General features: G+C 39.8%; 3 protein-coding genes and 1 long non-coding RNA gene across 5 annotated transcripts in view; 1 reads left to right on the forward strand and 3 right to left on the reverse strand.

The window, feature by feature from the left end:
* Window positions 1-10894, reverse strand: part of LOC311065227 (mast cell protease 4-like) — a 147359-nt gene extending 136465 nt beyond the window's left edge. For both annotated transcript variants that reach the window (XM_084085455.1, XM_084085456.1), the window contains exons 1-5: window positions 10786-10894; window positions 9513-9660; window positions 9169-9316; window positions 7825-8082; window positions 6420-7706 (exon numbers count right to left, since the gene is read on the reverse strand). In XM_084085455.1, coding sequence (XP_083941581.1) covers window positions 7548-7706; window positions 7825-8082; window positions 9169-9316; window positions 9513-9660; window positions 10786-10834 — 762 coding nt within the window. In that variant the 5' untranslated portion in view covers window positions 10835-10894 and the 3' untranslated portion in view covers window positions 6420-7547. The remainder of the gene's footprint in view (window positions 1-6419; window positions 7707-7824; window positions 8083-9168; window positions 9317-9512; window positions 9661-10785) is intronic.
* On the forward strand, window positions 622-6796 carry rabl3 (RAB, member of RAS oncogene family-like 3). The gene is made up of 8 exons (XM_084085459.1): window positions 622-678; window positions 1998-2089; window positions 3351-3480; window positions 4042-4156; window positions 4345-4495; window positions 5172-5243; window positions 5825-5863; window positions 6137-6796. The coding sequence occupies exons 1-8, from the start codon at window positions 633-635 to the stop codon at window positions 6191-6193; spliced, it is 702 nt and encodes a 233-aa protein (XP_083941585.1). The 5' UTR covers window positions 622-632; the 3' UTR covers window positions 6194-6796.
* A 5483-nt stretch (window positions 10895-16377) lies between the features above and the next one.
* Window positions 16378-18100, reverse strand: LOC311065231. The gene is made up of 2 exons (XR_014602806.1): window positions 17016-18100; window positions 16378-16583 (listed from the first exon to the last, which is right to left on the reverse strand). It is a non-coding gene; the product is annotated as an uncharacterized lncRNA (long non-coding RNA).
* A 1565-nt stretch (window positions 18101-19665) lies between these two features.
* On the reverse strand, window positions 19666-23358 carry LOC311065226 (granzyme B-like). The gene is made up of 5 exons (XM_084085454.1): window positions 23253-23358; window positions 22173-22320; window positions 21587-21734; window positions 20932-21198; window positions 19666-20471 (listed from the first exon to the last, which is right to left on the reverse strand). The coding sequence occupies exons 1-5, from the start codon at window positions 23299-23301 to the stop codon at window positions 20307-20309; spliced, it is 777 nt and encodes a 258-aa protein (XP_083941580.1). The 5' UTR covers window positions 23302-23358; the 3' UTR covers window positions 19666-20306.
* Between the last annotated feature and the right edge of the window lie 3136 nt (window positions 23359-26494).

The following is a 26494-nucleotide window of genomic DNA, read 5'->3' on the forward strand; positions in this document are numbered from 1 at the left end:
ACAAAATGGAGGGAAAAAACAAAATAGTAGTTCTCCCGATGTTGTATTTATTTTTTTGTAATGTGTTTTAGGTGCCCTTGATTAATTTTAATTATTTTTTGTTAGTTGTTAGTCATGTTGAAGGCAGACATAATATCCAGGTATGGTATTTCTGTAGTGTATCAAAAATAATCTTAGGTACCTTTAGGGTTTTGAATATCTGTCCACTTTTCCTGGAAAGCCTGGTGACGCGAGGTCATCTGTCCATAGATACACTATCGCCATCTTGTGGCCGTTTGGTTTCACTGCTGAAATAAACTTTTGTCGATTGACATGGTCGCCAACCAATGAAACTCCTGTGAGATACGTTTTACACTGAACAAGGAAGTAGTTATTCTCGGCCAATCATAATGAGAAGCGTATAATTAAAGGGCGGGTACAAGTCAGTCTGGCATCAATTCACTTTGCAGTTTGCAAAATCCGGTGTAGAGCGGATACGGATTCTAACCGTGTGCGAGCATGTATGTTGGTTGTAGAAAATACCGGATACAGTAGGCGGGCTGTAGACCGGATCTGAACATTGAACAGTAAACATAAACCAGGAAAAGCCGACGCCAGGGACGTAACTGTCACAAAACAAAACAAAACAAAACATGGCTTCTCTGGACAGAGTCAAAGTGTTAGTTTTAGGGGATTCAGGTCAGTAGCTACATTGTTTATTAACAGTAATAATGATTAACAGATTGTTGTTAAGTATTGATGGTGTGAATGAATGCACACAGTATATCATGCTACATTTACCACAGCAAACGTACGTGTAGGCAGAATATTCCATCACCAGTCGTCCGTTTTCCCCAGAGAATAGTGCATGGTGATATTTATATATTGTGAAATAGCCAGTGGTGGAAAAGGTACTCGCATGTTTTACTTAAAGGTAGGGTAAGTGATTTACTTTGGTTAAAATACGTGTTAAATAGCTATATTCTGATAGTACTCATTGCTTTAGAGTGTTTGTTCTGTAAAAGGAGTCTCCCATGTCTCTCCAGTTCTTTATCAAACAGAAAATGCTTTTTCAGTGCTCTCTCTAACCTGACTCTGTCAAATGGAAGAAGCTTGCGACCCACATTTTGTTTCACAGCCGAGATTTCCGGAGGGAGGGGGGTTTGCCAGGCTATGCTCTCTCCTGATTGGATAAAATGTTGTCACCTACCTGAAAATGTACTATAATTCTGTGTACTAAAGAGCTGGAGACCCCTGTGACCGAACCTTTTAACCTTTTTAAGTAAAAGTATCAATACAATGTAGTTTGGAATTCAGGAGTTACCTGAGTAAAAGTATCAAAGTACCAACTAAGTACTCATTGTGCGGAATGTCCCATTTCACAACTTCAAAATGTGTGAAAAATCTTTTGAAAATAGCAGATCTACAAGCTCACATTGTCGCATTTTGAGTTTGTAGATCTGCTATTTTCAAATGGCCGAAATATATTTGGGGCTGAAGTGGTTAATGTGTGTTTTGTAATAATAATCCAAATCTACAAAGTAACTAACGTGTTAATATAATTGTAGTGGAGTAAAAGTACAATATTTCTCTCTGAGATGTAGTGGAGTAGAAGTAAAATTACAGAAAATTGGAAATACTCCATTAAAGTAGAAAATACCTCAAAATTGTACATAAGTGCAGTACTTAAGTGCAGAGTAAATGTACTTAGTTACTTTACACCACTGGAAGAGACCAGGACACAAGGGGACATAACGGACTGAATGATAATCTTGAATTGAATTGTGAATTATAGAGCATTACAACACTGTGTGTGTGTGTGTGTGTGTGTGTGTGTGTGTGTGTGTGTGTGTGTGTGTGTGTGTGTGTGTGTGTGTGTGTGTGTGTGTGTGTGTGTGTGTGTGTGTAAATTGATGAATTTATTTAAATTAAAAAAATTATCATTAAAAGGCCCCAACTATGCTTGGTGCCATTTAATGATAATAATCTGATCTGAATCCCTCTGTTCTCCTTGCCAGGTGTAGGGAAGTCTTCACTGGTCCATCTGCTGTGTCAGAACCAAGTTTTAGGAAACCCATCATGGACTGTTGGCTGTTCTGTGGATGTGCGGGTAAGCAGCACTAAACACCTCTTATAATTGACTACGGCTGTTTGGAACCAAATAGACCCATAATGGTCCAGTTGGTTCCATTTGTACACAGAGTTACAAATGAATGAAGTTAACACTCATTGTGTACTGTATATCTCAACTTCAATGTTATTCTCTCATCCCAAGTTTACAGTTGTAAAGGAGTGTACACATTTTTTACAAAGCTGTACAAACTGTTTTGCAGTTTTCAAGAAAGGGGTTATTATAAGGAGAAAGAAACAAGGGGGGAAAAAAAGGCACAATGTCAAACACATGTATGTAGCTGGAGAGAAAGTAGATGCTCGCTGCATCTAAGTTGCAGCACCCTCCATTGACAGCCCATTCATGAAACAGAAAAGTCCTATCTGATTGTATTGAACTGGGATAAACTCACAAATATTGCACCTGTACAAACAGTTTGGCTTATCCTCTTTGTTTTAAATATATCTGTCAATAAACTCTGTGCATGAAGTGCTTGTGTTTGGGAGAGCTCGCTGGAAATCACTCTGTCGGGTGGAAACCAAAACTGTTACTTTTCAGGATTCAAATTCATAAATGGCAAAAGTAGCAGATCTACAAGCTCAAAATGTGTTGCTTCGCTCTGTGTTTAATTCACACAAAAAAAACACAAAAAGTTAAAATATGGAGATAAGAGGTTTCTTCCCGACAGCAACGATGTGCAATAGGGCATCGCAGTTCCTGCCCACTTCCTGGTGCCGGAAGTAAATACTCAATGCATTTTTCCCATTGACTTTTCCAAAAATATTTATATCAATTAATTTAAGCCTAGAATCAAGCTATCCAGGATCCTGGTGAATTATGACCATAAAACGTTTGATTCTGTGAAAAAACTTTTTTGAAAACGGCAAAACAAAGGGTATTTATTAAATATAGTATATCATATCATTAAATATAAAATAAAAAAAATCACAGAAAAAAAGGTTTTATGGTCATGATTCACCAGGATCCTGGATGGCTTGATTCTAGGCTTAAATTGATTGATATAAATATTTTTGGAAAAGTCAATGGGAAAAATGCATCGAGTATTTACTTCCGGCACCAGGAAGTGGCGGAACTGCGACGCTCTATATGCAGACACAAGAGGTAACCTACTCGGGAGTCGGGACATCGAATGAGCCATCTACAAGCTATTTTCAGCTATTTTCACCAAATGTTTAGCCTATTATAACATACCCAGAAAAGGGACGCTAAGGTTCATGTGGTTAATTGGACTGGATTCCAGATACACGACTATAAGGAGGGGACCCCAGAGGAGAAGGCCTTCTACATTGAACTCTGGGATGTGGGAGGGTCTCTCGGCAGTGCAAGCAGTATTAAAACCACCAGGGCCGTCTTCTACAATTCAGTTAATGGTAAAGTTACACTTTTATCATTTTGGACCTTTTCAGTGAAGACCAGATAAAAAGTGTCTGCCCCATATGTGACCTCATCCTTTGCTGTAGCGCTGGGACTCTGTCTGGTATAGGGGGAATGGCGAAACTGTCAAGTTTTGACCTGTATTTCCAATGCAATAGGTTCATGTATGTGATGCTATATATAATACTGCAACACAACTGACAATACAAAAATAGTTCAAACGTCGTATCTGTAACAGGGTGGTGAATTCTAACACAGCACTTTATTAAATTTGGCACAGGCTGTCAAAACCCATTTTAAAAGGTTGTTTCAGTCTGTCTTTTAATTTAACCAACCAGTCGAAACTACAGACATCTGTAGGATTCCGGGACTACCTATACATTTTTGTTACAATGTTCGTAAACCGGTTAAAGATTGACCATTTGGCCGTTTCCCCCTATGCCAGATGGTAATGCTATGTGACAGAGGCCCGGAGCTACAGTGAAGTTTGCGGTCACAGATGGGGCTAAGAAAATGTATGGATCGATAATGGTTGTTTATGGTTTTCCCTCCCTCAGGTATTGTCTTGGTACATGACTTGACAAACAAGAAATCCTCCCAGAATCTCTATCGCTGGTCATTAGAGGCCTTGAACAAAGACTCCTCTCCAACTGGAGTTATAGTCTCCAATGGGTACGTACGAATAGTGTAACTTGGTGTGATGTGCAATAGGTAAATGGCACAAAGTTGTCAGGGTTGTAGTAAAATATTTTGTTAATGATTTCAAGCAATACATCTGAGAAGCAGTATTAGCATATTAGTACAGGATGTAAACAAAGTAATTGATGTTACAAACATGTTTTACACACACACACACACAGGGACTATGACAGAGAACAGTTTGCCGAGAACCCAGTGCCTTTGCTGCTGATTGGCACCAAGTTTGACCAAATCCCAGACAACAAGCGCAGCGACGTTCTCACCCGAACAGCCTTCCTGTCAGAAGACTTCAACGCAGAGGAAATCAACCTGGTATGCTGAAAATGGCAGTTTAAAATACTTACTGGTTATGAAATGAAATGAAAGTGAAAAGAAGGTGTGTGTGTGTGTGTGTGTGTGTGTGTGTGTGTGTGTGTGTGTGTGTGTGTGTGTGTGTGTGTGTGTGTGTGTGTGTGTGTGTGTGTGTGTGTGTGTGTGTGTGTGTGTGTGTGTGTGTGTGTGTGTGTGTGTGTGTGTGTGTGATTGATGCCTGCAAAATAACAATGGTACAAAGTAAGTAAGATTATTAAAAGACACAGAAATAAGTGCAGGTGAGAAAGGAAACCCATATAGAGCTTCTACTAGGTTCTCACCTAAAATAATTAACAATTAGTAAGTTAAACATAGTACCGGTAATCAAACATAAGACACGTCAAACAACAAGTACCTTGTGTGCAGGTGAATGTGGGTGTGTGTGAGTGAGCTTATAGTGGTAGCAGCAAGTGGAGAGGCTTGATTCATCAGGCTGGCCCTCAATGTATGTTTGAAGTTACTGAAGATGAGGAGTTAGCAATAAGTGTGTATTCCAGAGTAAAGAACTCCTGTCTTTAATGGAGAACTGGCTATGAGTGGTACGGAAAGGAGGATGGAGATTATTTTTCAGAGTTCTAACCTGAGTACAGCCATCGTGTTTGAGGTTTGTGTCTAAAGGTATTATGTTGTTTCTAAGGACTCCACCAACCCACGATACCTTGCTGCAGGCACATCTAATGCAGTGAAGCTGAGCAGGTTCTTTGACAAGGTGAGAAACGCACAGTGCAGCCGTGCACCTTCCACATCTATTGTGGTTGCTTTTGTTTTAACAAAAACCCCGGTAAATCCCGGTCAACAAAGTATATCGTCTCTGTCGGGTGGAAACCTCATATGTCCAAAAACGTACATGTTACTTGAAATAGTCTGATAACGCCTAGAGCTTGTAGATCTGCTACTTTTAATGCTTTTGTGTGACGCTGTAGTATGATCAAGTAGGGCATTAATTTACGGGAAAAAAACACGAAAAGTTAAAACATGGAGATAAGAGGTTTCAGCCCGACAGCAACGATATGGAGTTCAGTTTAATATGAATGAGTACACAATACAATGTGAAAATCACACATCCATATTAATTAAGTTGAAAAGAATATCATTTTTTTTTACAACAAAACCCTCCGTACTAACAAGTAGCTAGCTAGCTAGTTATTGTTCCCATTTTAAGAATTAGAATTGGTGTGCACTTAAATATTAGCACCTATCTAAATGCACAGCAGATGCGTGTCTGTGCGTTTTCCTCGAGAGCACTTGAGAAAGTAAAACATACAACTTATTATGTTTCTTTCATAATAGGTCGTAGAGAAGAGATACTTCACCAGAGATCCAAGTCAGGTAAGTTTTCATTTACAATCACGATACAATTTACACATTTAGCAGGCGCTCTTATCCAGAGTGACTTACAAGTGCGAGATCAGAGTAAGCAGTGTAAGCATGAACCTTAGTCAACAAACAACAAGGTACATAGTCACATAATGTCGAGTGAAACTAGGAAACCAGGCAAACATTTATCATTCTTTGTCTGTGTCATAGTGACAATAACATAACACACACAGTGTTACCACAATCAGCTGACTTCACTACAAAACCTCTCTCGTTTCTGTGCAGATGACAGGTTTCACAGAACGGAAACGGTTCAACTTCAAAAGCTTGCACTACGACTGAGGAGCAGCTCTGCGGTCTGGTCTCCAAGTCAACCATGATTCCTACCTATACAGTACATCATCATATCATCTATCGGGTGGAAACCTCATATGTCCAAAACTGTTAATGTTCAGGATTCAAATGCAAAAGTAGCAGCTCAAAACGCATTGAGCTTGCGGATCTGTTACTTTTGATACTTTTGTGTGACACTGTAGTATGATCAAGTTAATTTGCAAAAAAAAAACACAAAAAGTTAGAATATGGAGATATTGTCCCTTCTATTCTCAACAGATTAGAAGTGGCAGCCAGTATCTCCTGGTATGACTCTTTTGTGTATTTAATGTTTATGAACGTTATATTACACACACCGCTCAATTTCATGTGACCTAATTATAAACTGGCTGTACATTTAAACGGTCTGGTCTTTTCATGAAATTGTCAAAAAATACCATGGCAGATGTCAGCTTTTATCTCTTATTAATTGCAGTTAAATCCATTTCATTCACAAAGAGGAGCAGATGGTATAAAGAAAAGTATTTAAACCGTGACATAGGTAGTGTGTGAAATGGGACATAAACTGTATTAATATTTTCTACAGTAAATAAAGGACCTTGACACCCTCAATACATGTAATTGTCTCCACAGCTTCGGACATAATATTGTACATAAACAGACTGTTTGAGTTGAAGGCTTTATTTTTCGATTTTGCATATGTTTACATTATATCCATTGTCATTACAACATTACCATAATAACAGAGTCAGTGATGGCTAATCATCATTGGTTAAGAAGTTGTGAATTTTGTTTTAACCTTCTCTCTGGGGATTGTTTTCAGCTATGCTTTTAAAATCAATACACACTTTAAAATTTATTAAAACACAACGATAACGTATGTTTAACAAAAAATGTAAAGTGCAACAAAGTTCAGTGTGTTCTAAGCAATTTCCAAGTCTCTATAAGTACATTTTCATACCATATTGAAATTAATGGAATGTTTTGTAAAATGATCATCAGAAGTGTCCAGTGTATGGTGTGTCATAGTCAATCGACTAATCATACCAGACTGACCGTCAGTATGGTCCTTTTAAGACTGTGAAAGAGGGGGTAGGGATATACTTAAAACGATCTAAGTACAAATCAAATCAGTCTACAATGTATTCCTTAGTTTTGCTATATTAGCAAATGGATTGTTTATTTTGTGGTTGTATAATTTTCACATAATTTGAACAAAAAAAATGTTCAAATGATGTCTTTAATTTTAAATAAAATGTCTAGTTTACGGTGTGTTGTATTGCTCTGTGATAATTTTTATGTGCATGACAAAAGGATGGAACATTCTGCAGACCTCTTCCATGGCCTTATATGCAACACATCCTCACCGTTTCATCACTGTTTCAATCCATTGGATAAAGAAAGAGACTTTAATGAACACATTCGAGCGGTACTTGTCGGTCTTCCAGTCATAATGATCATCAACAAAGGCAGATATACCATGCACTTTGCCACCACAGACGAGGGGACCACCGGAGTCTCCCTAAAGGGAAAAATAAAGTGACATCAAAGCCTTGGAGGAGAGGAGTGGGGACTTCAATGATATTGGCAGCATTTCACCAAACAGATTAAATCATCTTATTCAAACACTGTTCGATTACCTGCTGAATTCCCACATCCGTCTTCGTGTGGATGCATATCATCTGGTCCCTGGCGAAGTATTCCCCCCACTTGTACTTACATTTATCACTGAACTCTATCTTGACTTTGGTTTCTCTCAGTGCTTCAGAGGGAGGGGTGTTGGGTCCGGTTCGACCCCAGCCCATCACTAAGCAGTCAGTGCGGGCAGGAATTTTCTCATCCTTCTCGGGAAGTCCAATGGTCCTCACGTTCTTATTTAGTTTGGCATTTGTCTTTAACTGTGAAAGGGAACAGAGCAGTTCTCAGAGTTGTTTACGTGTGACATTACAGAGAAACTATTAGTTTTCCTCTCATGTGTTTTATCAGTGATTCGATTAGATACATTTTAATGAAAATATGGCAACATTTGGATTCAGGTTCCAATACTGTCACATTATATTACATACAGCCTATTATATACATATAGTACACATACACTTAACAGTATAAGGAGGCACATCTTGTACATTTTAAAATAGCTTAAACATGCTATTAAAGAAAAAGTAAAACCTATGATGACAAGTATAGGCAGTACCTCAGTATGTATTGTGTAGGCTACAGACGGAGAGAAGATGTACATCACTCTATGCTGCACCCTTGTGGTCAAACTACAAACAATCAAGTCTACAGACACTTCAATAGCTTATAATAATACCATGATAATATTATCTAAGAGACCTACATGGTGTAGTGCAAGTAAATTGTGAGTGCATGAGTTAATACTTTACTGCATCGTCCAAATGTATTTGCTGGATTCATGACTGATAATTAAATAATATTGTTTTTTATCAAACATAAGGTTTAATACTACACACTGCCAATCCCAGCTGACAAGAAATTTAGTACAGTTGTCTCGTTGAAGATGTCGTTTCCCCCCCTCCTTTAAACTATCTTCGATTGATATTTTGTATATGTCATTCTGTATGTACTACTATGTTATGGTGTGTCTTTTTTATCTGGATCATGAGTCTGATATATAATTTGAATTGAATATCAGCAGGACAAAAGTTCATGAGATCAGAGGTTGTCAATAAGATATACTTTTAGTGAGATTAATGTCTGTATAGTAGAGGTTAAAACAGTTTTTAAAACAGGATGTCTGAGCAGACAGTAGTATATGTATATGTAGTGTCAACTAATTTAGATGACAATGTGTTTAATGTCTACATAGCAGAGGTTGTCGAGCTAGCATCATAATGAAAGTGAAAGTTTTGCAAATTAGTCTTAATGAATGACTATACTCACATTACTTGTTTCAATATCTAAATAAGATAAGACAGATTTCAGAACTGATTTTAGTTTAGTTTGACACAATGTGAGTTTACCTTCAGAAGCATAATGTCATATTTATTGTTTATGACATCAGTGTAGTCATATTTAGGATGTGGATGGTACTCAGCAACTGGGATCTTTTGTTGGCTCGCCTCATGTTTGGCTATGTTGTGTGCTCCAAGTACCACCAGCATGTCATCACTGAAATATAATAGAAGTGACAGTTAAAGGTAGGGTAAGTGATTTTCTTTGGTTAAAATAAGTGTTAAATAGCTTTATATTCTGAATAACCTTTTTGTTTTAACCCAAAAATATCACTTACCCTACCTTTAAATAGCCATGATATACATTATTCAATGTATAAATCAGATTCAGTTTTAAAGAAAAATGAACTCACTATTTGCAATGTGCCGAGGTTAGAACAAAGTCCTTTCGAATGAGAATGCCTCCACAAACATGATGTCCTCGTACTTGAAGTTCTGCCATGTAGCGTCTGGAATGAGGCTTGGATTCCTTTCCTCCCACTATGCCGCTCTCAGAAGCCCCTTACATGAAAAACACAGACTATTTATGTAGAACACATTACCTAGGACAAGGCCTCAAAGTGTATACTCGAGTAAATACTCAGGTATTCAAAAGTACAAATTACAAAGTACATTTGCTTTTCAATATTAATGCTTTGCTGTATTAAAATTTAGAACATGAAAAAAAGATTATGTTCAGAAATGTTCAACAATCGTGTTTTATACAATCTATTTTATATATATATATATATATATATACATACATATACACATATACACACACACACACACACACACACACACACACACACACACACACACACACACACACACACACACACACACACACACACACACACACACACACACACACACACACACACACACACACACACACACACACACACACACAATCATAAGGACAGTATCAATCACCAGAACCAAGGATGGGTGTTTTCAATGAATCTATCATGGTTAAAATGGAGTTTGAAGTTGCAATTTGATGAAATGAATATGTCTGGGTGCACACAAAAGCCAGAGTAGACGTTATTAAAATGACACTAGAGATGAAATAACCCTTTTTAAGTTGTTCTTTGTCCTTGACCCTGTCAGAACAACATTTGAGTCTTGACTCATGGAAACACTAAACTAGTCAAAATGTTTACATATTGTATATAAAGGGTTTAATTGGAACATGTCCATTCGTAATCTGGACAGTCGTCTTTCCTGTGAGTGGTCATGAAGCTGTAGCTAGATGCCACCTTTCAGTGTCAGGTTTGATTTTAGACATGACATTTTCTTCCAGTATTCAATGATATTGACGTCAATAAGACAATTGATAGGCACATATTGAGGATGAGTGTCTGCCTGCAACGTTATCATCAACATCTTGGAAGTAAAAAAAAAAAGGGAAAAAAGCTACATAAACTGAAATTATTTGTAAGAATAATTCGATGTTAATAAACAGCTCAGGATATTAGCTATCTTGTATTTTGTGGTGGTATATATTTGAGCAATGAAACTGTAGATTGGCTAATTATCTTAAACATATTATAGATTTATAACAAATAGTAGTAGTAATAATAATAATAATAATAATAATAATAATAATGATAATAAGGATGATGATGATAAATGTAATCTTACCAGTGAGGGACAGCAGCTGAAGCACAGCTATGAAGTAGAGGAGCATCATTGCATGTGAACAGTTTGAGCTGGTTCTGGTGATCTGCCAACAAGTGTTCTACCCTCCAACCCTCCACAGGAAACTGAGGGTCCAGGTTTGTTGTTCATAATATGACTCATGCAGAGATGAGGTGAGGGGGAAATATCACACATTTACCCTGAAGCACGCTGTAGAAAAACAGCTCTGTCTGTGGTCAGCCTCTTCTTCATGCACCTCAACAAGTGCAAGTGTAATGCAAAATCCCTAATATGGTCATTTTCACAGCAAGTTCAATTAATTCAGGATTTTGATGTGTATGAATTTACATAGAATTAACAGATTTTTAATGGTACTGTGACAGGTTGACATGGTGCGTTTTTACTCGAAAACCATCAATAGCACGGTAGTTCTTTAGCACTGCCATATATTTCAGGATATTTCTGCTTGACCAGAAGTTTGGGAATGACAGGAAGGAAAGGGAAGAGAGAGAGAGCACCTATAACCTATAAGTTGTGAATCAGATTCGAACCCATGACAAAGTGAGCAGGTCTGTGCTGCCTGCAGTATGGCATTATGTGGACCAGCTCAGCTGGCTTGTCATACTAGCTAAACAGTGTGGTTATGGCAGACACTGGGAAGAGAAATCACAAAAAAAAAAAAAAAATCTTAATTCACACTAACATACTTCTTTATGATAAAGCCTATAGCCGAAGTGTATAGATGTAGACAGATGCCAGGTGATTGTTGACCTACATTGTGAGTACTCAGTGTCAGTACTCAGTCACCCTATAGTCATCCTCTGCCACTTTCGCAAAATTGTTTGCTCAGGGTGGGACTGTCGGGTCTCTGCTCTACATGTAAAGTGTCTTGAGACAACTTGTTGTGATTTGACACTTTAATAAATTGAATAGAATATTAGTACATAATCCACAAGTCATGTCACAAATCTTTGTACATTGCCAAACACCAAGGCAGAATTATGACAGAAGATGGACAGTTTGACTGTCAGTGATCTGACAGTCAACTGTTCTACCCTCCACAGGAAACTCTGAGGGTCGATGTTTGTTGTTCGAATGACTCATGCATAGACAAGGTGAAAGAGAATTATCACACCTTTACACTGAGGCATGCATGTATGGAAACTGTGTGATCTGTGGCCATTGTTGCTGTGTGAAATGTAACGTTGCACAGTGCACAGTGGTTCTTGGCAGTGGTGGAAAAAGTAACCAGATATTTTACTTAAGTAAACGTATATACTATATTATACTGAAATATAGAAATACTCTGTTACAAGTAAAAGTCCGGAATTCAAAATTTACTTGAGTAAACGTATAAGTATTGGTATCAAAATGTACTTAAAGTACTAAAAGTAAAAGTAGTAAAATGTTTGAAAATAGCAGATCTACAAGCTCACAACATGTCACGATGTGACGTGTTGTGAGCTTGTAGATCAGCTATTTTCAAATAGCCTATGTATAAATTAGCGCTAAAGTGGTTAATGTATGTTTTATGATATAATAATTGATAATTGCAAAGTAACTTAAGTTTTCAAATAATTGTAGTTGAGCAAAAGTCCAATATTTGCCTCTGAGATGTAGTGGAGTACTGAAAAAAGTACTGAAAATTGGTAATACTCAAGTAAAGTAAAAAAAAATACCTCAAAATTGTATTTAAGTACTGTAATTGAGTAAACGTACTTAGTTACTTTACACCACTGGTTCTTGGCCTCATTGGCCTGTGTGGGAGCGCCAGAGAACATACAACAATATTTTTCCTCTCCCTCCATAATAGTTAACAGAGAAGAGCTATTTCACCAGAGATCCCAGTCAGGCAAGTTTCAATGTATCATTCTTTGTCTTTATCATATTGACAATAACACAACACAGAGTGTTACCATCAACTCACATAGTAGTACAAAACCTCTCGATCGTTTCTGTGCAGAAGACAGGTTTCACAGAACGGAAACGGTTCAAGCTTGCGCTACGACTGAGGAGCTGTTCTGTGGTCAACCATGCTTGCCTATGAACTCTCATTAATACGCCTACCTCACCCACTCTTCTTGTCTTTAAGCCACATCAGAAATGACAATAACTTCTGGTCTGACTACATACTGGCTCCATAGCTACAAGGCCACTGGCAGTAGATAAATAAAGCTAAATAGCTTCTTCCCCCGAGACAATCAGGCATATAAACAATCTGTCCATAGAAAATAAAATGAAGCTCGGTAACGGTTTATTTCAAATGCCAACCGACAGCCTATCTGTGTGTTGAACAATGCCAAGGTCACATAACAGCTTTTACATGCACACATGTGTTTATAATAGATGTTAACCTGCTGTATGACCTTGCACACAGTTTGTCTGTACCTGTACGCAATATGTGATAAAGGAGAACACATGTGCATTTAATGATGTTTATTGACTAGCTATGATCTCTCATTAATTGCTATTAAATCAATTGAATTCAAAGAGGAGCAGATGGTGCAAAGAAAAGTATTTAAACCTTGACACAGGGAGTGTGTAAAAGGGACCAACACGTTTTTCATTAATGAATATATTTTTTGATTTAGCATACGTTTACATTATCTCTATCATCTTTAAAACATTACAGAACTTACAGTGCAAGATGGCTGAATGATACCCACATGATGGTGTGGGGAAATGGACATGGATTGCTTATATAATGTTCACATGATTTAACAAGATTTACAAAAATATTAAATTAGTTGTTGTTGCCGTTTACAGTGTCTTGCTGTATTTCTCTGTGGTATCATTCTGTATGGAAAAGCCTCATATCTCCACAGCAAAAGAAGCAGAGAAGCAGAAGCTCAAAACGTGTCACTTCGCACTGTGTTTCGAGCTTGTGGATCTGCTACTTTTGATACTTTTGTGTGAAGCTGTAGTATGATCATGTTAGGCGTTACATTTACGTTAAAAAACACAAAAAGTTAAAATATGGAGATAAGAAGTTTCTGCCCGACAGCGACGATATGCAACACATCCTCACCCGTTCATCTCTGTTTCGATCCACTTGCTAAAGAAGGGGACTTTAATGAACACATGTGGGTAGCCGGGGTCATCACATCGATGTGGTGATGTAAAGGAAGTTATACCAACTAGTAGCTTCTCGGCACAGATGAGTGGACCACCTGAGTCTCCCTAAAAGGGAAAAAAAAACATAAAGAGACATCAAGTCTTGTATGACAGTGGTTCTCAAGCTGTGGTTCGGGACCCCCAGGGGAGTCCCAACATGATTTTCGGGGGGTCCCCTGATGACAATTTAAGGACTTTTAAGACCTTTTTAATACCTAAAAAAAAGACCATTACTGTATCAAAAGTAGTCAACAAACAAACAAAACTGGTGAAACATTGGCCAAATTGTCAAATAATATAAGAAAGAGATGTGCTATTTTCACAATATTATCTGTGGAAGCAAGTCAAACTACCGTAAATGTAATGCATCCTACAATTCCAAGTGCTTGTCAGGGTGGGGGGGTCCCCAGTTAAAATATGATTATTTTGGGGGGTCGCTGCCTAAAAAGGCTGAGAAACACTGTTGTAGAGGGAGTGGGGAACTAAACACAATAAATCGATTCAAATACTTCAAATTTCTGTTCCATTACCTGGCAGATCCCTGCCTTCTTTCCATCAGTGTGGGTGCATATCATCTGGGGAAGAGAGAGAGGGAAGAGAGAGAGAGAGCACCTATAACCTGTAAGTCGTGAATTAGATTCGAACCCATGACAAAGTGAGCAGGTCTGTGCTGCAGTATGGCATGCCATTATGTGGACTAGCTCAGCTGGCTTGTCATACTAGCTAAGCAGTGTGGTTATGGCAGACACTGGGAAGAGAAATCACACAAAACAAATACAAAATTAAGTGTGCCTGCAGCTCGCTAAGTCTGTACAACCTTGTGTTCGAGAGGTAGGGTGAAATAAATGAATGTATTGTTTTAACCACTTACCCAAGATCGAACAAAGTCGAGACCTAGATCATTCCCTAGCTCAGTGAAATGTTATGGACCCAAAATAGTGTCACTACAAAGTACTACCATTTCTTTTTTCGATTTTGGTCTCAATACTTTCTGGGGGATATTTCAATGCTTGATTTAACCACTTTCCCAAAGTGTTAAATTGGAGCTTGAAATTTACAAAATTATTGCCATTTCACCCATTTACACACATTCACATTTGGAGCTTGAAATGTACAAACGTTTTAGCATCAAAATATACTTTGAGTACCAAAGTAAAAGTACTAAAATGTTCAGAAAATAGCAGATCTACAAGCTCATAACGTGTCACATTGTAGATCGGCTGTATGTGGTTAAAGACTTCCATAGGGAATGAATTGAAACAGCCTTATGCTTCACGTAAGGCATAAGGCAGCGTCAAAACGATTGTTTTAACTGTGTGAGCCAGGCCTCAGAGATCTATCAGTCAACTGTTCTACCCTCCACAGGAAACTCTGAGGGTCGATGTTTGTTGTTCGAATGACTCATGCAGAGACAAGGTGAAAGAGAATTATCACACCTTTACACTGAAGCATGCATGTATGGAAACTGTGTTGTCTGTGGCCATTGTTGCTGTCTGAAATGTAATGCTGCACAGTGCACAGTGGTTCTTGGCCTCAATGGTCTGTGTGTTTCCTTAGGAGCACCGGAGAACATACATGATTTGTTTCCCCCTCTCCATAATAGTTAACAGAGGAGAGTTATTTCACCAGAAAACACAGTCAGGTAAATTTGTATTTATCATTCTTTGTCTGCATCATATTGACAATAACACAACACATAGTGTTACCACAATCAACTCACATACTAGCACAAAACTTATCGATCGTTTCCGTGCAGATGACAGGTTTCACAGAAAGGAAACGGTTCAACTTCAAAAGCTTGCACTTCGACTGAGGAGCTGCTCTGTGGTCAACATGCTTGCCTATAAACTCTCATTAATACGCCTTCCTCACCCACTCTTCTTGGCTTTAAGCCACATCAGAAATTACAATAACTTCTGGTGTGACTCTATACAGGATCCATAGCCACAAGGCCACTGGCAGTAGATAAATATAGCTAAATAGCTTCTTTCCCCCAGACAATCAGCCATATAAACAATCTGTCCAGAGAAAAGAAAATGAAGCACAGTAAAGGCTTATTTCAAATGCCAACCGACAGCCTGTCTGTGTTGAACAATGCCACGGTCACATAACAGCTTTTACATGCACACATATATGTTTATAATAGATGTCGATAACCTATGACCTTGACCACAGTGTGTGTGTACCTGCGCGCGATACGTGATAAAGGAGAACACATTGAACCTTGTGCATTTAATTATGTTTATTAACTTTATATTACACACAGTTCAATTTCATGTGGTCTAATTCTAAACTGGCTGTACAGTGGAACTGCCTGGTCATTCCATGAAATTGTCTAATAGACCATGGCAGATGAAAGCTATGATCTCTTATTAATTGCTATTAAACCAATTTCCAACAAGTTTTCCATTAATGATTATATTTTTTAGATTTTGCTTACATTATCTCTATCATCTTTAAAAAACATTACAGAACTTGCTGAATAACTGAGTCAGAGATCGCTAAACATATTGTAATTGGTTTAGAAGTTAAGAAACACATTTTGTTCATGAATCTATCTTTTTTCCAGGGACTTTTTTCAACATCAATTTTCATCAACAATTTTTTCATCAAAATGCATAAAAACACAATGGCAACATACACTACAGCAACTACCAGAACATATATGAAGCAAGTATCGAGTATAACTGCAAGTTGATTTCATACTCATAGGCGGCGGGTAATGAAGGCTAGGGTAGGCTAAGCCTTCCCAAATGTTATCCTGGAAAATTTTTGAAATTGAGCAAATTATATATAATAAATGTGCGCAGCATTATATATTGTGTGTGCTGTCGCTGCAGCCCCCTGGTGACAATCACGCCTACCCGCCGATCAAAGGAGCACCCTCTCCGCCCCCTCCCTTCAGCAGAAAATAACGTGCATTACTGCGTTCACATCAGCGCAGGCTGCGCAGCACTGCTTGTCACCCTATAACCGAAATAAACTTAATAAAGTAACCAAAAAAGTAACTTTATCCACGGGAAACCCGAAAAAAATCGCGCGCGCGCGGGGGGGGGGGGGCACATGCACGCGCGCGCGTGCATGTGTCCCGTACTAGCCTTCCCAAATGTCGGACTCACCCGCCGCCTATGTTCATACTGTATTGAAATGGACGGAATGCTTACCAGTCAATTCATTATCAGTAATGTCCAGTGTATTGTGAGACATAATCAATGTTCAAAACATGCCAGACTCTTAGTATCGTCCTTTTAACAGTGAAAGAGTGTGGAGAAATATCTAACTATATAAATGGCGAGCAACTTCCGCACCCTCGGTGGCGACACCCCACAGCTCTGTTATCGAATAAACAACGCACCGCCAGACCACATGTCGCCTACTGACTCGCCACGGCGGCCGCGCTGAATTTACGCCTCGCGTAGGGGACATCTCACTGTTCACTACACCTTTTCCACCGCGCAACATAATTAATTCTACTCACCAAATGTCGGACAAAACGGAAGGGGAGCCAGCTTCGTACCGTTTACCGTGCGCACGACCTCATCACCACAACAGCAGCCAGCCGCTGCGGGTTTTTTTTCCTTTTTTTCCAAACTTTTTTTTTGGTCACCATTTTCTCCAGGCACCATTTCTGGTGTAACGTCGGGTGTTTCTTTTCACCAGCCAATCACCTTTCACGTTGCCACGTCCGTTGCCACGTCGCGCTGACGTACGCTAAACAAGCGCTGCCGTGCGCACAATGCAAACGAGCCCAAAGGCGCGCAAAAATAAGCCGCCCATTGCTTACACACAAAGTCAGACCTGGCAACGCAGCCTACGCCAATCATGTGTGAGAGATCTACAAGCTATGGGGCAGAGACGCCACCGTATCTTAGCAACAACTACAGCGCTCACTCTCATTGGTCGTGTCACGCTAACAGCAGTCTCCAGACAATGGCATCGCAGACAGCTTGCTGTTACTGCTGTAGCCATCACAGGCAGTTGCAGCACGACGGACAGGGCGCTGTGATAGCTGCCATGTCGCTAACGCTAACCTGGTTGTCATGCCTGCAGCGGCTGTGCAATCACTTTGTCAACAATGCACGTTCGTGTGGTGAATGTCTATATTGCTGCTCAGTTCGTCCATTGTACATGGTGTATGTTTGTGTGTGTCTTCTGGAGAACTATGTAGCTCCACAGCAACTACAGTAACTAACGTAATGGCAGGACCGCCCCGTGCAACGCATGTTACGCTGCATTATGCTCATGTAGTAATTTCAGATAATTTCGCTCCGATTAGAGCAGTGTTTATCAACCCTTTCACGCCGCCCCCCCCCCCCCCCCCAAATACACGTACTTGATCTGGGACCCCCCCATTCTGTTTGACTCCGTTCCACAAGTAAATATTGTGAAAATAGCCGATCTACAAGCTCGAAACGCCTCACGTTCAGAGGCTTTCTACGCTTGGAGATCGGCTATTTTCTACATGATTGCCTCTTTCTTACATTCTTTGCCAATGTGGCCCATGTTTTCATAGCATAGTTTATTGACTACTTCTGTTGCAGAAATGGCCATTTCCCTTACTTTCGGTTTTTTATTGTCTCCGCCAGGCCGAAAGGCATGGCGCAAGACTATGTTTCACCCCCTGTCCGTCCGTCTGTGATAGCTAATCTCTCACATCGTTGACTTGATCGCAGCAAAATAACAGCCCGATGTGGACAGTCAGTGAGAGCTGGATAAACGACGTAAAATGTGTCAAAAGGACTCTGTACGGCTGTCGATAAATGAACACATGACGTCGGTGGGAGAGGAGATATTGTGTCTTTTGGACAAACAGCAGCGTGGTGCTGATGTTTGTTGTGTGAAGCAGCTTAATGTCAGAGTGTTTGTGTTGGAGCGCCTCAGTGCGGCTGCAGAGTTCATGTGCAACCTCTTCCAGAGAGACACAGAGACACTAGAAACTCTGCTGGGGAAAAAAAACACTGCTGGGCATTGACTTTCCTATGGACATTGATCTACACACTGCAGGTATATCTGCTACACACACAACATAAAACTACACACTGCAGGTATGATGCAGCGTTTGCATTACAGCCAGCATGCCAGCGTAGTTCCCATATGGTTTCAAGGCGGGCTAAACCATATGGACCCCATGTCAGCAATGTCAGCGCCATCCACTTCAGTCCCAACTGCGATGCCCATGCAGGCTATAAGTAGCTTCTACCTGGCCCTTAGGTGGGCCCCAACTAGCCATGTTTATGTGGGACCAAGGCGGGTCCTAACTGGGTTTGCCCATGCAGGCTTTAACTGGCTTCTACCTGGGCCCTAGGTGTACCCTAACCAACCACAGTGCAGTGCCCATCGCTCCAATTGTTGTGACGTCAGGGCTCTCAATACTGCACATTGGTGGAGGAGGAGGGGCCGCAGGGCGACCGCACACATCGCTGAACCAATGGTAGCCCACGGATGTTTCCTCTGTGGATTTACAATCTGCCCCTCTATGCCACATATCATCCGCACTACAGGGTCTTCACTGACCGAGCCACGGCCCCACTGACCCTCATGACGCTACGCCACTTAAACGTGCGGCAGCATGCGCTGGGTTGCCAGGTTTGCACAGCATGCGCCAGAAACAAGCAACCACCTTCATGAAAAAAAAAAAAACACCGAAATGGTCCGCAATGTTCCAGGGGTGTCCCTGCGCGTCCCAACACTCCACAGGGGGTCAGTGGACCATCAGGGGGTCCGCGGACCCCCTGTGGACCCCCTGAAACATAACAAATATTATTTCTTCAAATTTTTTCCTTTTTCAAAAAAACTTTTCCACAGTTTCACTCCGGCGATTTGGGTCCCCCAATATACACACGGCCACGCTGGGCCCCGTGCGCGGCTGGGGTTGAGGGGGGCGTAGCCCCCCGAAACTCTAGTACATTATAAATGTGATGAGTTCCTCCGAGTTCAGTACAACTCGGTCTATACAATGCACCACCTTTATTACTTAGTTTTGCTGCCATATTAGGACATGGATTGCTTATTTTGTGTGTATATATTGTTCACATGATTGAACAAGATTTACAAAAAATAAATTCCAAATGTTTTTTTGTTGTTGTTGGCGTTTGCAGTGTGTTGTACGGCTCTGTGGTAAGATTCTGTTAACCTCTGCCGTGGCCTTATATAGTCTCTGTCGGGTGGAAACCTCACATCTCCAAAACTGTTGCTTTTAAGGATTAAAATTCCAAAACAGCAAAAGTAGCAGATCTACAAGCTCAAAGCGCATCGCTTCATGCCGCGTTTCGAACTTGTGGATCTGCTACTTTTTATACTTTTGTGTGACACTGTAGTATGATCAAGTAGGGCGTTAATATAAGGGGGAAAAAGTTAAAATATGGAGATAAGAGATTTCTGCCCCGACAGCAACTATATGCAACCCATCCTCACCCGTTCATCTCTGTTTTGATCCACTGGCTGAAGAAGGGGACTTTAGTGAACACATGTGGGACGCTGGCGTTATCACATCCACCATGTTCTCCAGGTTGTAATGTAAAGGCAGATATGCCATGTAGCTTGCCGGCACATATGAGTGGACCACCGGAGTCTCCCTAAAAGGGAAAAAAAATAAAGAGACATCAAGTCTTGTAGGACAGTGGTTATCAGCCTGTGGGTCGGGACCCCAAGGAGAGCCCCCACATGATTTCCAGGGGTCAAGACCATTACAGAATCAAAAGTAATCAACAAACAAACAAAACTGGTGAAACATTGGCCAAAATTGTCAAATAATATAAGAAAGAGGCAAAAAAAAGAAAATATCCGATCTACAAGCTCACACCGCCTTGCATAGCTTGTTGTGAGTGTATTTTCACAACATTTATCTGTGGAAACAAGTCGAACTAAATGTAATGCCTCAACTCCTACAATTCCATGTGCTTGTCAGGGGGGGGGGGGGGGGGGGTCGCTGCCTAAAAAGGTTGAGAACCACTGTTGTAGGAGAGGAGTGGGGACTTCAATGATGATGGCAGCATTTCTTCCAACACAATAAACTTCAAATTTCTGTTCCATTACCTGGCAGATCCCTGCCTTCTTTCCATCAGTGTGGGTGCATATCATCTGGTCAGTGGAGAAGTAGTCTTGCCAAATTCTTTTGCATACAGCAACGGCCTGCATCTTGACGGTGGTTTCTCTCAGTACGTCAGAGGAAGGGGAGTCAGCACTGGGGTTAGTTCGGCCCCAGCCAGCCACTAAGCACGGGGTGTTGGCGTGGATCTTCTGATTCCACTTGGGTAGTTGAATGGGCTTCACGTTCTTGGTCAGTTTGGCATTTGTCTTTAACTGCAAAAGAGCACAGCAGTTCTCAAATGTATGTGTGAAGTCACAGAGATGCTGGATTAATTTGCCTCGTGATTTAGCAGAGATTAGATTTAGTTTAACGATGACATGGTAACAGCAGGTGGAATTTGCTTTCGGTAGTATGGGTATAGCTGACACTGACACACTATAGTATATTACACTATACAGTAAATATAAGGAGGCATATCTTGGACAAAAGGTATTCTGACTGGATACAACGGGTACAATTGGTATTGCATGAGGTGGGCTTGGTTTTCCAATATTTCTTAAATTAATGGTAATGAATATCTATACTCACATTACCCTTTATATCTAAATAAGACACATTTCAGAACTGATTTCAGTTTAGTTTTACACAATGTGAAATTACCTTCAGAAGCATAATGTCATATTTTGGGTTTTTGTCATCAGTGTAATCATATTTAGGATGTGGATGGTACTTAGCGACTGGGATCTTTTGTTGGCTCGGCTCATTTTTCTTTATGTTGTGTGCTCCAAGTACCACCAGCATTTCATCACTGAAATATAATAGAAGTGAAAGTTAAATAGCCATGATATACATTATTCAATGTATAAATCACCACCTTGTCTGCTTGTTGTTAACTACTGTAGTTGTACGAACTCTTGTTTTATTATTGTATTGTTTTATTGGATCTTGTTTAGTCGATACACTTATTTGTTTTAGCTCTTGCTCATTTGATTTTGCTATTTGTATCATCTGTTTAAGAAAGTAGGTAGCTAGGTATTGCACTTTTACCTTAGCGCTAGGTATAGGCTACTCTTAGTTGCTTGTTTTAGAAGAAAATGCAATTAGGACTTCTGGTGATTAGTAGTTTCGTTCCCTACCTATGTTGAATGCACTTATTGTAAGTCGCTTTGGATAAAAGCGTCTGCTAAATGACTGTAATGTAATGTAAAAATCAGATTCAGTTTTACTCTAAGAAAAATTAACTCACCATTTGCAATGTGCCGCGGTTAGAACAAAGTCCTTTCGAATGAGCATCCCTCCACAACGATGATGTCCTTGTACTTGAAGTTCTGCCATGTAGCGTCTGGAATGAGGCTTGGATTCCTTTCCTCCCACTATGCCGCTCTCAGAAGCCCCTTACATGAAAAACGCAGACTATTAATGTAGAACACATTACCGAGGACAGTGTATACTCAAGTAAATACTCAAGTAGCCTATTCAAAAGTATTAATTACAATTACATTTTCTTTTCAATATTAATGCTTTACTGTATTGAAATTTAGAACATGAAAAAAATGTATGTTAATTAAATTGTGTCCTAATTTGTGAGGGCGTCATGTTTTTTTTTATTCTTCTTTTTGACCTCTATTTTATTTTTATATATATATATTCTTTCAAAACAATGCATCTAAAAAACATTATGAAAAAAGTAATTGAAAAAATAACCCCTTCACATGAATCTATCATGGTTAAAATGGAGTTTGAAGTTGCAATTTGTATCAAACAAATATTGAATCAAGCAACTTAAAAACTGTCTGGGTGCACACAAAAGCCAGAGTAGAGGTTATTAAAATTACACTAGAGGTGAAATCAAAATGTTTACATATTGTATATAAAGGGTTTAATTGGAACATGTCCATTCATATTCTGGACAGTCTTTTTTTCCTGTGAGTAGTCATGAAGCTGTAGCTAGATGCCACCTTTCAGTGTCAGTTTTGATTCTAGACATGCCATTTTCTTCCAGTATTCAATGATATTGACGTCAATAAGACAATTGATAGGCATATATTGAGGATGAGTGTCTGCCTGCAACGTTATCATCAACATTTTTGGAAGTAAAAAAAAAAGGGGGGAAAAGCTACATAAACTGAAATTATTTGTAAGAATAATTCAATGTTAATAAACAGCTCAGGATATTAGCAATCTTGTATTTTGTGGTGGTATATATTTGTGCAATGAAACTGTAGATTGGCTAATTATCTTAACCATATTATAGATTTATAACAAATAGTAGTAGTAATAATAATAATAATAATAATAATAATAATGATGATGAATGTAATCTTACCAGTGAGGGACAGCAGCTGAAGCACAGCTATGATGTAGAGGAGCATCATTGTAAGTGAACAGTTTAAGCTGGTTTTGGTGATCTTCCAACAAGTGTTCTACCCTCCAACCCTCCACAGGAAACTGAGGGTACATGTTTGTTGTTCATAATATGACTCATGCAGAGATGAGGGGAAGGGGACTTATCGTACATTTACACTGAAGCATGTCTGTTCTTCGTGCACCTGAACGAGTGTAAAGAAAAATCCCTAATATGGTCATTCTTTACACCAAGTTCAATTAATTCAGGATTTTGCTGTGTATGAATTTACTAAAATAATTAACAGATTTTTATTGCTGGTACTGTAACAGGTTGACATGGTGCGTTTTTACTCGAAAACCATCAATACCACGGTAGTTCTTTAGTGCTGCCATATATTTCAGGATATTTCTGCTTGACCAGAAGATTGGGAATGACAGGAAGGAGAGGGAAAAGAGAGAGAGAGAGCACTGAATCAAGATTCGAACCCATGACAAAGTGAGCAGGTCTGTGCTGCAGTATGGCATTATGTGGACCAGCTCAGCTGGCTTGTCATACTAGCTAAGCAGTGTGGTTATGGCAGACACTGGGAAGAGAAATCACAAAAAAAAGAAAAATAATTCACACCAAACTACAGAACCACCTAGGCTTCCATTAACAAATACATGAAATTCATAAAAAAGGGAGAGCTTTAAATGTAATCCGTTATTCATTAAGTTATCAGTTTGTAATCGGGCCAAATTCACAAGCATAACACTGCCGACAGTATAATTGGTCTCCCCACACCCAACCTCACAGAACTAAACAACAAAGCCATTGCATCTTCAGTATAATAGGACATCACACACCCACTCAACCTCCATATTAACTTACCTCTCTACGGGTGAAGGTACAGACCACAATGGAAACAAGCCCCTGAAGCTTGCTGTGTTATCCTTTCAGCATGTACTGTTAACAATCTTGTTAATGAAGTAATCAATCAATCAATCAATCAGAACTGAGGTGCAGAAGGGCTTGCTTTGGGCACACACGCGTGCGCACGTGCACGCACACACACACACACACACACACACACACACACACACACACGTGACTCAACCTGCCCTCCTAATACACGAGGGGGCCGTGTTTTTTCGATTACGTTTTTACATTTATTTTTTTATTTTTTATTTTTTATTTTTTATTTTATTGTATTCTTTTTTTCATTTTCCAAAAACAATATTAAAAATAAATGAAAAACGTTATCGAAAAAACACGCCCCCCCCCCCGCGTATTAGGAGGGCAGGGTGAGTCACCAGAACCAAGGACGGGTGTTTTTGATGAATCTAACATGTTAAAAATGGAGTTTGTAGTTAGAATGGGTTTGTATAGACGCCTTAACAGACGACGTCACACTGATACGAAACAGTATGCGCACGCAGGTCGGCAGCAAAAGAACCCCACCGCTCATAAGATGCAATGTAAAAGTGGTCACAGTCTCACGTGTAAAAATGCATCCCATCACACTTTCAGATGCTGTTTTTCTCCCAGTGTGGAGGAAGAATGCTTAGGATTTTTACTGTGATCTCTCGCTCTTGAAATATATAATCCTTGGTTTCTGTTGTGTGTAAACAATAATAACAATTCAAAGCAGTTGTCCTCAAAACTCCACCTCCAGAGGGAGCGCTCTATGATCATGGCATCAGAACCTGCTTGGCTCGCGCAGCTGCAGCCCGTCAAGACTAATTTATGCTCCGTCCCGCGAAGGTGTCGCGCGCAGAGAACGGCCGAGAATAGCAGATCTCCAAGCTCACAGCGGTCGCATCCGTGACGCGGTTGTGAGCTTGTATGTCAGCTGTTCTCGGTGCGCTATACCGTTGCGCGATGAAGTATATATATATGTGTCGCCAGGGCGCACCCCACTAGCCTACACACAGAGGAGGTTGGATGAACTGAAACAAGCTCACCCCAAAACAGCAGGTTTGGGGATCTGTTGGGAATTGATTACATGAAGCAGTCACCTGTGCGTCCAGTCTCAATGTTTGTAAACAAATAATTGGTCTATAGGAAGGGGGCGTGTCTGATCAAATGAATATCAAATATCTAAATACTGAATCAAGCAACTTAAAAATGGTCTGGGGGGCTCACAAAAGCCTGAGTAGACGATAAAATCACCCAAAGTTTTTTTGAAAGTGAAATATCCCTAGTACTGTACTTGAGTACATATACTTAGTTACTTTACACCACTGGTTCTTGGCCTCAATGGCCTGTGTGTTTCCTTAGGAGCGCCAGAGAACATAGGACAATATTTTTTCCCCTCCCTCCATAATACTGTATAGAGAAGAGTTATTTCACCAGAGATCCCAGTCAGGCAAGTTTTAATTTATCATTCTTTGTCTTTATCATATTGACAATAACACAACACAACACAGTGTTACCATCAACTCACATACAGTAGCCTAGTAGTACAAAACCTCTCGATCGTTTCTGTGCAGATGACAGGTTTCACAGAACGGAAACGGTTCAACTTCAAAAGCTTGCACTACGACTGAGGAGCGGTTCTGTGGTCAACCATGCTTGCCTATACTCTCATTAATACGCCTTCCTGTCTTTAAGCCACATCAGAAATGACAATAACTTCTGGTCTGAGTGACTACATACAGGCTCCATACAAGGCCACTGGCAGTAGATAAATAAAGCTAGCTTCTTCCCCGAGACAATCGGGCATATAAACAATCTGTCCAGAGAAAATAAAATGAAGTGTGGTTATGGCAGACACTGGGAAGAGAAAAAGAAAAAAAAATCGTAGGCCACCATACAGAACCACCTAATATGCTATGTTAATAGGCCTCCATTAACAAATACATGAAATTCATAAAAAGGGAGAGCTTTAAATGTAATCCGTTATCCGCTATAAGCTATCAGTTCGTAATCGGGCCAAATTCACAAGCATTTAACACTGCCGACAGTATAATTGGTCTCCCCACACCCAACCTCACAGAACTAAACAACAAAGCCATTGCACGCATTGCAACTTCAGTAGTAAAGGACATCACACACCCACTCAACCTCCATATTAACCTACCTCTCTCTACGGGTGAAGGTACAGACCACAATGGAAACAAGCCCCTGTGAGCTTGTTGTGTTATCCTTTCAGCATGTACTGTTAACAATCTTGTTAATGAAGTATGCAATCAATCAATCAATCAGAACACTGAGGTGCAGAAGGGCTTGCTTTGCGCACG

The sequence above is a fragment of the Gymnoscopelus microlampas genome (assembly GCF_963454915.1).
Source record: "Gymnoscopelus microlampas genome assembly, chromosome: 17".
In the NCBI taxonomy this organism is placed as follows: domain Eukaryota; kingdom Metazoa; phylum Chordata; class Actinopteri; order Myctophiformes; family Myctophidae; genus Gymnoscopelus; species Gymnoscopelus microlampas.

Bases quoted from the DNA above. Each gene is read 5' to 3' on its own strand.
- rabl3 (XM_084085459.1), top strand. From the start codon at position 633: ATGGCTTCTCTGGACAGAGTCAAAGTGTTAGTTTTAGGGGATTCAG. The intron at 4,157-4,344 runs GTACGTACGAAT...ACACACACACAG, and splicing joins GGAGTTATAGTCTCCAATGG to GGACTATGACAGAGAACAGT. The intron at 5,864-6,136 runs GTAAGTTTTCAT...GTTTCTGTGCAG, and splicing joins TCACCAGAGATCCAAGTCAG to ATGACAGGTTTCACAGAACG.
- LOC311065226 (XM_084085454.1), bottom strand. From the start codon at position 23,301: ATGATGCTCCTCTACATCATAGCTGTGCTTCAGCTGCTGTCCCTCACT. The intron at 22,321-23,252 runs GTAAGATTACAT...TTTTCATGTAAG, and splicing joins TCAGCTGCTGTCCCTCACTG to GGGCTTCTGAGAGCGGCATA. The intron at 21,199-21,586 runs GTAATTTCACAT...GCTCTTTTGCAG, and splicing joins ATGACATTATGCTTCTGAAG to TTAAAGACAAATGCCAAACT.